This window comes from Aethina tumida, chromosome 4 (assembly GCF_024364675.1).
Source record: "Aethina tumida isolate Nest 87 chromosome 4, icAetTumi1.1, whole genome shotgun sequence".
NCBI classification, from domain to species: Eukaryota; Metazoa; Arthropoda; class Insecta; order Coleoptera; family Nitidulidae; genus Aethina; species Aethina tumida.
The window spans coordinates 580,728-595,520 of record NC_065438.1 but is presented as its reverse complement, the minus strand read 5'-3'; the positions used below and the strand labels follow the sequence as shown (position 1 = coordinate 595,520).

The following is a 14,793-nucleotide window of genomic DNA, read 5'->3' as shown; positions in this document are numbered from 1 at the left end:
CGGAATTAATTCAATGAAGCACATTAGTGTCAGCCTTGAGATCGATTAAAACACTAAAATCAAAGACGCCCCATAAATAACTCGCACCGAGTTAGGCCTAATTCCCCGTCAAAAACAGGCGTACATCGCGGGTCAATTAGGGGGTGGGAAACAATTAACCCGAGCTGGTTGAGATATGTACACGCAAATCTGGCTGGCACTTTAATCGAGTAAGTGATTAGCTGCTCTTTGGCAGTGCCACACTCTCGTAAAGCGGCCACATCTTCCTGGAATGTCGTTAATGTTCTTTAAGGAGTGATAAATCCGTATCTATCATCGGGAGATAACTTAGTATATTACCCTCTTTGGATCGGTTTTTATTTGTGGATCGTCAACTTAATTATTGACTGAAGTGATCATTTTATGTTTGTTAATCGTGTCATACAACTTTATGGAGTTTCAAACTGGTTATGGTATTTCTAGTAGCTTTTTATTCAGCTATTCTGTTTTCGACTGAGGTACACACAATTAAAATTTCGGCTGCACAAAGGGACCTATTTAAGAATGCAAGAACGTCCACTCAGTGTCCTAAGAACTGTTGTTAAATTTCAGTGAAATGTAGCATTGTTACACAAGAACAATAAATATTTTTCACATGAAACAATTGTTCTGAAGTTGGCTCAATAAATTGTGAGTTCGAAAAAAGTACAACACACCCGAAGCAACACCGTTTCTCACCACAATAGACTCGTATTTATGATTTAGATCACGTTATACCTGAAACAGCGGTAAATAATGGTTTTTCTTTTAGAAAACTTACTCACAATGCCTAACGTAGCAATGAAATTATTCCCCCAAAAGGTTCCATTGCGCACTGTATCACATGATCAAAGCCCAAAGCCTTTGTCGTTCGGTAATTGGAAAATGTTCCTTAAAAATAACTGCACCTTGATGGAATTTCGAGAGAGGATAACGGGGATGTGAGTGAGGAATTTCGCCTTTGCCTCGTGCCCCTTTCTTACGATCCCGAACGGGGATTTAGGAGGTTCTGGCTAAAGCCAAAGTACATCTTCATCTCTAAACGTCACTACTAATACATTTTTAATGTTACCAATAATTTTATTGGTTGTTCTAGGTAAGAGTCTTTTCCTGTTACTAGTCGTGGGTAAGTGATCGATTTTCCCGTCATGATTTGTCCAGTTGTCCAGTGCATGTAACTCCTGGAGTAGCTTTATGACCCTCTAAAGATGACCGTGACTCGGTTAGTACGTGCAGTAGCGAATGGGGTAGTTTATATGCAGTGCAAAGCGACCGTGCACCACTCTGGCAATTGCCCAAATCGCCGGCTGCAAGGATGCGCCCAAGGATAACTGGGACACGTACAGTGTGGCAACGCCGCCCCATGGCGACGTGTTTTGACACTCGAAAAAGAATAGGCCAGATTTGAATTTATGTCTTGAACGGTATTTAAAGCTGGCGGTTTGTGGTCGGGGATTCCGGGTTTAAACTCATTATTCTACAACGATTTATTACGTTGCCATTATTCATCACAAAGTTTTACAAAAAATATTAAAGTTTCAGAGTAATAAAGTTAAAAAATAGTTTGAACAGATACATTATAGTGGAGTTGGGTCCTGTTTTAGGATTTAATGTCGGTGTTAGAGGATTTAACGTCCAATTTGTGGCGCCATATTTTTGCTTTCACACGGATTTTCACTATGATACAAATTTAGTTAGGTCACACATTTTGTGACATTTTTGTAGATAATGCTCATAAAAATGTTTATTACAAAATTTATGAATTAATCCTTTCTAATTTAATATTCAATATCATTAATAATATTAATAAATAAATAATATAATTGTATAAAAAATATTTTAAGTATATTTTAGCACTAGATAAAGCAAAATGTCATTTAAAATATAATAATATTATAACAAAACAGCTGAAAATGTTCTAATTCTAATACTTTAATATGGGTAGTATAATTTTAAGATATTTCATTTTAATAGTAGTTCAGACATTTTAACCACATTTCACATATTACGTCAATTTTGGGGTGTAATTTAAACCAGAGAATACGCAGTTAAGACTTAAATTGGTCAAAGGAATGTTTTAATGACCTGTTAGTAAGAAATTAATTTGCACAATGTCATTTTATAACATAATTGTCGTTTCAAACATAACATTGTTATAATGAAACTTGCTGAAACTTTTCCAATTAGTTTTTTCAGGATAATTCTTTCTATCCTTGAATTTAGCTTTATTTAAACCGTATTTTATTTTATTTTTTTAAAGGGTGACTATGAAATTATAATTTTATTATATATTTATTTGAAAAAAAGGATCCATTTCTCCACATCGTAAAAATCCCCATCAAAACATATTTGTGCCAAACATAAAAAGAAATCATAAAATTGCCCTGTAAAAATTTATCACAATATTCGTTGTTTAATGTAGTTATCCGCCCATTCGTCAGACACTTTTCATTTCCCATGGAAATTATTCAGCCCCCTTTACACGCTTAAGTACCGTAAGCGTCTTAGAAAAATGTTCCGCCCTTATTCTCATTTGGTCGAAAACGGAATGCAAATTCGTTTTTACGTCCGCATTATTGTCACGTACAGGAATGAATGCCGTTCGGGGCCATTCCGAAATTTTACAGAACGTAACGCATATCGTTTAAATATATTACGCTTTTATTTTGCATTTCCGACCACGGATCCACACTAAACCAACTTCCTAGTGACTTTGTGGCCTGTATTATTTTTAGACAATGGAACGTTATGCTCCCACTCATTGTTTTATTTTGGATCAAGCCTCCGGTTATTTATTATTACCATAAATCTAACGGGCGGGGGTTGATTTAGTATTTCATTTTTCTTCTGCGAACGTGAGATCAACACTTTTCGTTGATATTGCTGTCTTCGTAATATATGACGAGCCATTCGACTGTTTCAACTTTACAACAGAATTAACCAATGTCAGTTAAAACCGTTGCTTATGGCCTATAAAGAACGTGATGCCGGACATAAAAATATAGATTGAACTTAATTTAGCACAAGTGGTTGCCGGTACAATACGGCTTTCAACTTTAATTTATAATGCGGTTAAAACTTTCGCGAGTTAGTGCTCCCAACTTTATAATCTCGTATTTATTGTTAAATTATCTCGGGCGTTTGTTGATAAAATATTACCAACTTTTACATATTTCCGCAGTGTCACAGATAATTAAGGTAATCTGCCTAATAATTTATTAACGAATTTATTACATTCAATGCTGTGTGTTTAATTTAATGCCTGATATACCACATTTATTGGTTATTGATTCAGATTAAACATTAAAGCTAAAGTTTTATGGTTTTCCAGTCAAACAATACATGAAATTTTATTAAACAATACCTATGTATTTATGTATGTCCTGTTTATGGTCTATTTAGTGAATGAAAAAAGAGCTGGTTCAGTTTACGACATAATAAAATATTCTTTCCATCTTGCATTGACCAAGAATTGGTCTTGAGGTTTAAAAAATGTTTCTCAATTAATAACCATCGAAACCGTCAAAGTGTAGAATAAAGGATATCATGTAATCATAATTTGTGATGTTAACATCGAATAATTAGTAAAAGAATTCATATGAATATTTTTATTCCTCTCTATTTTAGTCCATACAGTTTCTACATTGTATGTGTAGTTAGTTATGATTATTCGAATGTAGATATTGTTCTCCATTTCATATATAACATGTTTATTGTATTATAATTTGAATTTAAATTAATATCATTAATACTATAACTAATTACTAAATTAATACCAACATAATATTAACTATTTAATAGAGAATGATCAATGAATGGCTTCATTGATTGAATTATGTTCAACTAATTAATTATTATGTATTTCATTCAACTTACAATTCCGCACAGTAATATTAAGGGTATTATACTAATGATAGTATTAGTAGTAATAAAAAAGTTAATCACCATATCTGTTGTTCATTCCCATCATTAATAATTAATATTATTTAATCCTGTTAATCATACATTGCATTCTAAACATCTGAGTATTTATTGGACCGTCCTCTGAACAAAAATATATATAAATTAAACTTTTTTTAATTTAATTTATATTTATGGACTTGAATTCATTGACGCCAAATTAGTTCTATTGTTAATTGGGGCTTATTTTGGCATGTAGTGTGAATAATTTAAAACGCACATAAAAGCTTATTTCGAATCACCCAAACGATCGTATAAAATGAATGAAAAGCGTCAATCGACACCCACAGCGTCAAATAAAAATTAGTTTGTGGCCGCGACTATTTTGCCCATAAATCCTCGTAGCAAATTAACTGTCATATCAAATTGAATTCAACAAAAATTCAAACATAACGTCGACACCATAATATTGGTTTCGGTGTGTGGCTGCGGATTAATTTGGTCCGTGCGATGCACGCGACGGTTACTTTACCGACGTGTTATGAATAGTTTCGTCCTTGCGCCGAACTTAATTACAAAACTTTTGAACTTTAAGTTTATGCGGCCGTGTATAATGAACTAATGAGCTCGGCCCGGGAAAAATGCACTCGACATCCGGTGTGCTTTATTAAAAACTTTCGGTGCGACAAAAATATTAACGAGGTTATTCGATATGTTATGGCAATGTGTCCTCATCGGTACGTGAGCTGTGTAAATTAACATTGCTGTGTGTTATATTGCATTATACATTTATTAGTTTAACTGGTGCTAATTTGTTAATTTTGCTTTTGTAGTGGATGTGCTGAAGCTAAAGCCTAAAATTATTATTACGTATATTCGGCGCATTGAATTAGTTACACTGTTTCATTTCTCTCAATGCTGTCTGTTTTATTCAGTAGTTTTATATGTGGTATTGCTTTTTTTTCACTTTTTTCAATAATATTTGTTAAGATACAGTTTGTAAACGTATGTATGTCCAACCGGTTAAAGTAATTTCAAGTGGCCACATTCTGACAGCCTAATGCATCGCCTCCGAGTCCATTAAACCCCAATTATCGGAGTTACACAACCAAAACAGGCCCATATTAAATTAGAGCACGGCAAAGGGCGGGCCGAAAGCTGGACCAAACCGACCGTAAATGTACATGCACCGGCCGGACGTTCAGTCACGGGCATTGTTCGCCTTCCAGTTTCCCCGTCGACGCCCCCGCACACCATTCAATCCGCGGCCCAACGCAGAAACGCGATCCCCCGGAAAAGTGTATCCATCTGGCCGAAACGCGAGAAGCATCATCGTCGTTCGTCCGTAATGGAAAATTCAACTGTTTAAGTAAGCGGGCATTTTAATGGTCCCGGATGAAAACGACGTCGACGAGACGTATCTGTCCGGGACAGGATCCTGGAGGAGGTTTTATAATTCACTGTAATGGAACCGGTGTTTTTATAACTCGCAAACAAATTGCTTTGTTTTGTTCTCCAGTAAATATATCCACCTGGAAGAAAAACAACTGATTTTTTTATTGGATACTCTCCATATTTTATATAATTAATATCTTGGAAGACAATGAATCCCCAACTCTTGATGAACAAACTTGGCTTTGTGTTTAGGGACATAAACTTCAGAAATCTTAATTTTATATTAATATATAAATGGTTTCTCAGGAATTCTGTATATTCCTAAAGATTTTTGTAAGTAAAGCATCTTCCAAACAAATATTCCTCAATCTACTACAGAAGAGTTTCGTAGATATTTGAATCCTCTAACTCTAAATTGTTTAATATATACTTACCAATTAAAAAAATAATGTTTTTACACTTTTGTTAGTTCAATTCACCAAAATATGTTTGTGACATGCAGATAGCAGGATAGAAATGGGAAGTAACGCCGACAATTTGCGATGCAAGTTATTATACACCCCACTAAAATGTTTGCGCAAAGCTTAAATTTTCTATTTCAATCTCGAAGGTATGACGTTTTAAGGCTCGCGGGAGATATTTTCCACGGAACACGTTCTGGAGCCTAAAACAGGCTGAACATGATTGTCCTCTTTCAATCCCAGTCAAACCCTAACCATGTTCTTGACCAGATTAATGTTGTCACCCAAAATGATGTCTGGGGAACTTCTTGTCTTGTGAAAATCTCAATTTTAGACCATTTATATCTCAATAATCGAAGCTTCAATAATTTTTCAAGATCATGAATTCTGGTAACCTTTTATTGATTAAAATATAATCTGATTTATCGTGAAACCGGTGCATTATTTTGATGAAAAATATCTTAAAAATTGACATGGCATTGATCATCAATTGAGAGACTCCTGAAGGTCTTAAAAATTCATTAACTTCCATAATTTTAATCCACTTTTTAAATTAATACGTATTGCTCACAACAGTGGATGTTGGTATTTTGTTAACCGGATGTTTGTAAGAGTAAATCGATTTCCTTATTAACTTTAACTGTGGCCCATGTAGCCAAATTGACGCTTTAGCAAAAGCGCAACTTGTCTTTTGCTTTTAATTAGGCCAAAGTTTGAAATAGGGTCTTTTGTTCCCGAATAACCGTTTGCGTTTAATTAACTGTAGCCCTGTAATTATTTCGGAGTAGATTTGTGAAGGGATTAAAACTTTTATTGACGGTGAATTTTTTAATAATCAGTTCAGTGGTGTGAATCCTGAGAGGGCGATTAATAATTGGGGCTATAACTGTCATCGGGGAGCGGCGCAAACTAAACTGGCGGCCTCATATATCTAAAGGAACATGGTCTGCAGTTTCGGTGTCTATCAAGTGCATCGCGAGACAATAACTATTTGGGATTTGTCGTGGCGACCCTTCATCATTCGATCGAGCCCACATTAAGTACAATATGGACGCGATGATTTATCAGGAGTTGGTGCAACTGAGCCCGATCGGATTATGTTGGTTTCCAACAATCGTTTTAATTAAGCTCAGCTTGCAATTGTGTCTGGGCGAAAGGTGAAATGATGCGGAAGCTCGTGCATGTTCTGTTATCAAGTTACCGATACCTTCACGTGGATAAAGGTCCCGGGCTTGAACAACTGTATCAGCTGTGAAGCTTCAATTTGCGTATGAAATTGTTTGGAAGTTACTCCCAATTTTGTATACATTCACAGTTGATAACACTTTTCAGGACGGTCTAAAGAGACAAATTCAAGGATACTCAACAAAAAAAGTATTTTACTTTTGTAGATTTGAGCTAGAAAGGCCAAGCCAATATTTGCTGTTATTCTGAAAATTTTATTGTTTTTTAGAGTCAAATTATATTTTATGACAGAATTTTGATATTAATACTATTTAATTCTAATACATTATTAATAATAATAATCTTTTTAATAATTTTCTGTTCTTATAGAAGAAAAAGGTAATCTTTTTAAGGTTTATTCTAAAAACATTAACTAAACATTAATAAACCAAATTTAATTTTATTCTTAAGACACAGGTTTCAGCAATTCTCAAATTTAAGATAAATTTACCTTATCTTACTCTTGCTTTGAATCCAAGTCACTTCTTTGGGTTCTCGCATGGGAAACTTCAACCGAAAGTCGGAAGTTGTGGCAATATTTCTGGACACGTAGACACTGATCCAACTTTGCACGTACTGGTTTATTACATTAAGTTAAATTCGTTACTTTAAATATCTGCAGACGAGTGGAAATGCCTTTAGTCAAGAAAATCGTCAAAATACGAATTAGATTTTAGGGAGTGAAATGCCTCAGCTAATTCTCTGAGTAGCTTAATAAAGATTAATTGGATTACGTTTGTAATTCGTTAAATTTTAATGGGAGTTTAATAATATTGATTTATTCTGGGTAACATTTACTTAGAATAATCAACAACAATCATTAAACATTTTGTAATTTGTTTAATTTTAATTTTTATTTTTTAATTAAAATTAAATATTTTAATTATTGTTTAGTTTAAATTAAATTTTTTAATTTTAAAACAGAAAAAGATTTTTGAATACATTTATTGTGTATGAAATTTATGACTCGATTTCTCTTTTTAAGTAAAAGATATCTTTAATTGTCAACATAAAATTAACTCTTCTTTTGCCATTATTACCCAATCCTTGCTACAACTTTGTGACATTTCAACTTAATTAAGGAATTTAATATTTGTCTTTCCTGCTTTTTAATTAAATAGAAGTTGTCCAGAAGGAAAAACTTATCCCTATTATAAACGCCACAGTAAGTCGATAAATTCGAGAAAATGGCATCCACGTTTCCTGTTGTCATTGACCACGTCCAAAGACGACGTTGCGGACACACGATAGCGAAAATTGCAAACACAATGTTTTGCTGCAACGTTAACAGCCTCTCAACCAGAAAAGGTGTTTAGTGGTGACACTGATTTTGATTAACGGCCACAATAATTAATTTATGTATTATTTGAAAATAGGTTTTGGGTTTATGGCGCATGGAAATTTGTTCCGACCACTGATTGCCATACAAATTGAGCGCAAATAATGATTGTACACGCGAATTATCAAGTTCGATAATTGCGAACAATAAATTCACTGCCCCAAACACAAATTGACCCCATTGTTCCAATCGTATGTTTTTAGTGTTGAAACTTTTTCGTGACCGACCAATTAAATTTGTTTGTGCAGTTTTGAATCAAAATAGTCCAAGGAAAGGTCTTTCTGCAGTCACATAAACGGGAAATTATTACTTTTCTAAACTACAGTTTGTAGCTGTTAAAAGTGTTTTTGGTCTGAACATTTTTAAGTGTTAGAACTTGACAGAAGTTACTTAAAATGAAACAAGATGTAATAATGTGTTTAAAAATTATATACCTAAACATATTTACTACTTCCGGGTTTATGAGTGAACTAAACACCTGAAGCAACACCCCCGCCAAATCCCCCGCGACGTGAAACACAAAGTAGCGAAATTCCACCGTGGATTCCTTAGTGAAGAAGTTAAGAAAGGGCGTGGAGCATAATCCTCTTTGCGCCTGCATAATTCAACGGTGGTCTGGGTTGTTGCTTTGATGAGGCCGTTAATTATTAATATCTGGTGTTACGCTCACTTACTGCCTCCTTCTTTTTTGCTCAATCCAATGCAGATAGAACCCCCGGGATGCCGTCGAGGCCCTCAGAGATCGGTGGCTGTTGTGAATTATGGACGACCCCGTTTTATTTCTTTTGATTCATGGGGATTTAAAATTTCATAAATAAATCCCTGTGACGGATTTGATTTTTGTTTTGTCTCTCTCAGATTTACCTTAATGACGTCTGTGTATCATTTTATTTCTGAAACTGTGACGAAAACAAAGTGAGATGGATCTTTTTCACAAAAAATAAACTTTTAATTGATTTCTTTTATTACCATTAAATAACTATACAAAATATAAATTAATTATATAAAATAGTCTATTAAAATTTATTTTAACTTTCATTGTTTTCATCTTTATCCAATTTTAAAAATGATTTTAGTTCACCAAGTTCGACTGCTGCATCAAAGGCGTTATAATCCTAAAAAAATTATGATTAATTGATACTGTGATACTTCACAGAGGTACAATTTTTGAAAATAGATTACGACAAAACCAAGTATACAAACTAAATATTTTATTACCCCACAATAAACATCTTCGTTAAATATTTGTGGTGGCAGTGGAACCTTGGGGTTGGGGCACATGCTCGTGGCACCCATTTGAGTCGCATGTTCTAACATGAACTTGTACTCCTCTGCGTTCGCATCTTGACTAATATCGATTGTGTTGAAGTTAATTTTGGCCATCTCCAAAGTCCTTTCTACTGATTTTTTTCTGGAAGTTAACTATTGCTTCCGTGTATCGATTGAACAAATGATTTAGGTTGTACTTACTTCCATACTGCCGGAAACACTTGAAACGTACACTTTAATAACCATCTTGTAGGTTGGAGATGAACAGACGGATTTTTATGTTTTAATGATGAATGATAAGTTATCACTGATAACGTAACTGTTTGTTACTAGATAAAAAGCCAATTGAAAGTTATTGTAGCGAGGAGGACGTAACCTTCAGTACAGCCTTAGAATAATATTTGCCATACAAAACAATTTGTTTATTGGTAATTCTATAAAATTATTATCTTGTTATGTGAGATAAATAGCTTCCTTATTCCAGTAAGCTTAGCTACCAACCCATTCAAACAACAGAAAATATGCTCACTTAAAATGCCCCAAAGAAAATCCTTTTAAACATTTTTTTATTGTTTTGCCTTCTGATTTAAAACACTAATAATTTTTGGTAACTATAAAATAAATATGAGTTGTAGCTAGCCACTAATTTAAATTACTATAATCATTTATTTTATTTAAGACGATTAATCTCAATATTATATTTAATGGGATTAAATAATATTATTTAATTGGATTAGTTAAGATTTATTTGACTTTTAATAGGTATAAAACGTAAATATAAATTAATATTATAAAATAAATAATAATTATTTTAAAATAATATTTACTCTAATTTTAACTTTCCTTATTTTCTTCTACTTCCAATTTGAGGAACGATTTTAATTTACCAAGTTCAACTGCTGTGTCAAAAGCTAAATAATCCTAAAAATTTTAATTTATCAGTTTCAGATTCAGATCATGAACAGAAAATGAGTTATTACCCCACAATAAACATCGTCGTTAAATATTTGCGGTGGCAGTGGAACGTCCGGGTTGGGGCTCATGCTCGTGGCACCCATTTGTGTTGCATGCTCCAACATGAACTTGTGTTCTTCTGCGTTCGCTTCCTGACTGATGTCTATGGTCTCGAAGTTAATTTTGGACATTTCCAAAATCATTTCTATCGATTGATTTCTAGAATGTAACTATTCCCTGTCGTGTATCAATTGTACGAATCATTTGGGCATCTACTTACTTCCCTGCTGGCGGAGACGCTCGAGATGTACACTTTAATGACCATTCTGTGGGTTGGAACTGAATAGACTGAGATTCTTTTTTGTGGGGAATATTTATCAGTATTTATAAAAGGTAGTATATATATAAATATTGATTTGTAATAGATAAAATGATAAGCAAACACATAGATTAAGTTTTTGATGAATAGAAATGACATAATACTAAACAAAATTATTTGCTTTCCTTTGGTTTTAGTAGTACATAGTGACTTAAAAGCCTTGTTCTTCCCTGAATCATTTTCTTTGTCAGACGAGGTGGTATTCTATCCCCCAAGTATTGAACTCATATCCATCAATTCGTACAAATTGGATATCTTGCAACTGGTACCCCAATTTGTAAAATATACAAGATTTGTAAGACATGTAGTCTAACGTTCATTTATCCGAGTGATAAATAGCACTATAAAGTGTTTTATAAGACTGGCCCTTAAACTGTGATAATAAATTTAGCTTAAAGTGCTCGACAACTACTATTACTACTACTACAACTACTTAATTAGATTATTTTGCTGGTTTACGCGAGTTTTGAACGATTAATTAACGCCCCAATTCCTCGATTTCAATGTCCAAACCCACATCCGCAGGAACAATTAGCGGACAAAAAACTAATGATTGTGCCCGAAGTGATGTTTTCCCAGTACATTTGTCAGAAAAGCCTTTGTTTACCGGGGACGTCAAAGACCTCGAAACGTTCACGCGGTCACAGGACAATATTGCAGTGTTTGTCGTGAGGGGAATGTCGGTCAAGCTGTGGTGAACGCTGGAGGTATTCGGGTGAGTCCCCCGGGAGTCGTTCTTTATTTTATTCGGCATCATTCTCCCGTATTTTTAAATCCTGCTCGGCCGCGTTAAATTTACTGCGGAATTAACGTTTCGGATTTTACATTTATGCCACGCAGTATGTGTTGGGTCCTGTTTGTGACAAACTAGACGTACACATTGTGTACAACAACAACAACGACAAAGAAGCACTCTACTATCAATCTCTATTTTGTTTTTAATCTAAAATCATTTTAAGCTTTATTACCCTTGCTCGAAAAGATAATAGACTCGGATGCGGAACTTTACGGCGGCGTACTTGTTGAGGGAAAGTTTATGAAAATACGGGCACGAGGATTCGGGACTTGGAAATGGAATAAACCGGCATCTATTGCTTTTAAAAATTTCATCACAAGATTAGTTTTGATTTGTGAATATTCGCTTTGGGATGTTGACACTATTTCGGAGAAATCAACACATTTCGAGTAGTTTATTCTATTTTCAATTTAAAATGGAACATGAATGTAGGATCATTTTATCCACAAGTAAGTCATAAATTTTTATGAAAATATTTTTTCTTCTTTCACAATCTCCATTGATTACCAATTTTATATTTACCCATTTTGTGTCTAAAAACATTCTATAAAATATGTTGCATTGACTGTAATTCATACATTGATTCATCCTTACCAATAGAAGACACTTTGGGTTCAAGTTATGATGACAATATATGGGATTTTAACTAATTTTATGCAGTAATAGCAGTACATTATAATATCTTGACCAACGTTTGGCAACAGTAATATGCACAAATTATATTACTGTAAAACAAATTGGTCTGGACAAAAAGAAACAAAATATACTGCATTTTTTTGAACTATAGTTTTGATATTTGCAGTGGCCCCTTAGTGGTCAGATTAGCAGACTTGATAGTACTTTTCAAGGTTCCATTGTCTCCTATTTTAACAAAAAAGAAATTTATAGTAGTTTTGTAATGTATTTCATTCTTTATATAATTTGAATTACATTAAATAAATGACTTAATACACTCTAGAATCCTAAATAAATCAAAATTTGTTACATTGCCCTAAAAAATAGCCCACCATGATAGTAAATGGGAATTACCTCTACTTAAATACATTACACACTATGTTGAATAAATAATTAAAATATTTAACTCTTGACTCTACGTATTAAAAGCCGGAGCAAGCAATTCAAATTTACCCCCGGCACATAATGCAAATGAACAATGTGCACCACCCGAGTGCTTTCCAGAGCTCGCTTACACCGTGTAAAATGATTCGAAAATGTGTATGTGGGCCGGAATTACGCGGAAATTTTACAGATAATTTACTTGTACGCGGCGTCGGACACGTGTAAAAAGCGTCACTCAGAATTGCTAAACCCGAGACCCTTTTTTTTTACTTATTCACGGTCCCGCTTTTAAGCAAACACGCCATAAAAGCGGATGCCGCCTTTTTGTGTGTGTGTGTGTGTGTGTGTGTGTGTGTGTGTGTACCACGGGACACCGGGGATGTGTGTGTGTGCTGCGGCAACGGGACTCTTTAATAATGAAACAGTGTCGGCGGGCCTAATAGCCGTCCCGAATTCAACTCTTTAGCGGCTGTTTGTGTGTGTTCGGGCCGTCCTTCAAGGGCAATTGCTTTAAGTGATTCGTCGTCAAAGGGAGGATCAATTTTAAGGACTTGATCCTTGTGTCTGGGATGTACGTTTATGCAATTTGGTGAGGATGCTTCAACCCACTATTTACCTAGGAATTGACGTTTTTAACGGTCGGTAAAAGCTATTAAAAATTAAGGAACAGGTTCTTTCCCTTTTTTTAAATTGGAAGAATGTATAAAAAATATAAATTATCCTGTATATCATTGGCACATCAATATTCATATTTCTTATCCTTCAGCTGAAGGTATTAAGGTTTTTCAACAATCCTTTCAAAAACTGACATTATATCTCACTGATCTGCTTAAATGAAACTTCAGGAATAGTAATAGTTGGTCAATAGAAAACTGGCCTAAAAAATAAATTAAAATTGATAATCCTGTATAAGTTTTGATTTCGAGATAAGGAAGACTTGAACAGATACATTGATACTAAATAACAATACAATAAATTGTTTTTTAATGATTAGTTCCATTTTAATTTAATTGTCATTGACGATGAAAACCTGAATTGGCTCATTACCATATTAAATTGCCGACACAAGCTTAACAGGGATTTGCCTACGCTATTTGGCTGTATGGTAAATTCGTAATTAGTGGTGTTACCCAATTTATGAACCATTGGCAAATATTCGTTTATCCATAGATATTTCGGATGTGCACACAACATATGCAGCCAGCTTTAGGGGTGTAAGTGTAAACTGAATTATCTATTCATAAATGACGATCAGGCAATACATAATACGTACATAATTAAGCCACATGAACCAAGCAACAACATAATTATCTCTACTTAGAGGCAGAAAATAAAAGCTTTGAATGCGTTTAGTAACGTGATATAAATCCAGACTCAAGGGATGGGATGTTTCCATGTATTTCAAGGATCAACTCGAACGTCACCTAAAGTGATTTGCAAGGACGTAGCAACAGTTCCGAGAAGGAGCTTCTCCGACATGCAACCTTATTGTGAAAGAAATTGACATAAAATAAATTACAAACTTTTTATGGTTGCATAAACTTGTGTGTGCATTGTGCTTTATACATTCAATGGGGATATTTTGTCGAGTTCCCGTTCCAACACAATCACGGAAACTCGATACGGCTTCACTTGTTCGATTGGCAAACCTAAACTTTCGCCCTTGATTTAAAGTGACCCGATAAAATAAAACCGTCCCCGAGGACGTGGTCAATTACGGCGCCGCACCAGAATAACTCTTTGTGTGATGAGAAAATATTAAGGACTCTGATTTAGGAATTCCATTTGGAACTTTTCGTCGTGTTTGTGAGACGGGTCAAGTTGAAATGCAATTCCGGACATTTGGGGTGCCTGCACCACTAACTGCAGTTTCATTACTCGCCCACACGGGCAAACAGTTTCCTGAAATAGTTATTAATATTGGACAGTCCCTTTGGATGATGTTTCGGTATTTTGTTTAATTAAAACACGGTTTCAGTTTTATTACTTTTAATTACAA

The 14,793-nt window shown here is 34.3% G+C and overlaps 4 protein-coding genes across 4 annotated transcripts in view; 1 reads left to right on the top strand and 3 right to left on the bottom strand.

The window, feature by feature from the left end:
- The window catches only part of LOC109594296 (midasin), an 81,672-nt gene that overhangs the window by 25,447 nt on the left and 41,432 nt on the right, over nt 1–14,793 (top strand). The window lies entirely within an intron of this gene.
- The window catches only part of LOC126265425 (uncharacterized), a 41,972-nt gene that overhangs the window by 14,679 nt on the left and 12,500 nt on the right, over nt 1–14,793 (bottom strand). The window lies entirely within an intron of this gene.
- On the bottom strand, nt 9,364–10,125 carry LOC126265426 (SH3 domain-binding glutamic acid-rich protein homolog). Its single transcript, XM_049966939.1, has 3 exons — nt 9,808–10,125; nt 9,556–9,759; nt 9,364–9,452 (listed from the first exon to the last, which is right to left on the bottom strand). Exons 1-3 carry the CDS (start codon nt 9,850–9,852, stop codon nt 9,366–9,368), a joined length of 336 nt encoding a protein of 111 aa, XP_049822896.1. The 5' UTR covers nt 9,853–10,125; the 3' UTR covers nt 9,364–9,365.
- On the bottom strand, nt 10,355–10,913 carry LOC109594297 (SH3 domain-binding glutamic acid-rich protein homolog). The gene is made up of 3 exons (XM_049966938.1): nt 10,841–10,913; nt 10,587–10,790; nt 10,355–10,527 (listed from the first exon to the last, which is right to left on the bottom strand). The coding sequence occupies exons 1-3, from the start codon at nt 10,883–10,885 to the stop codon at nt 10,441–10,443; spliced, it is 336 nt and encodes a 111-aa protein (XP_049822895.1). The 5' UTR covers nt 10,886–10,913; the 3' UTR covers nt 10,355–10,440.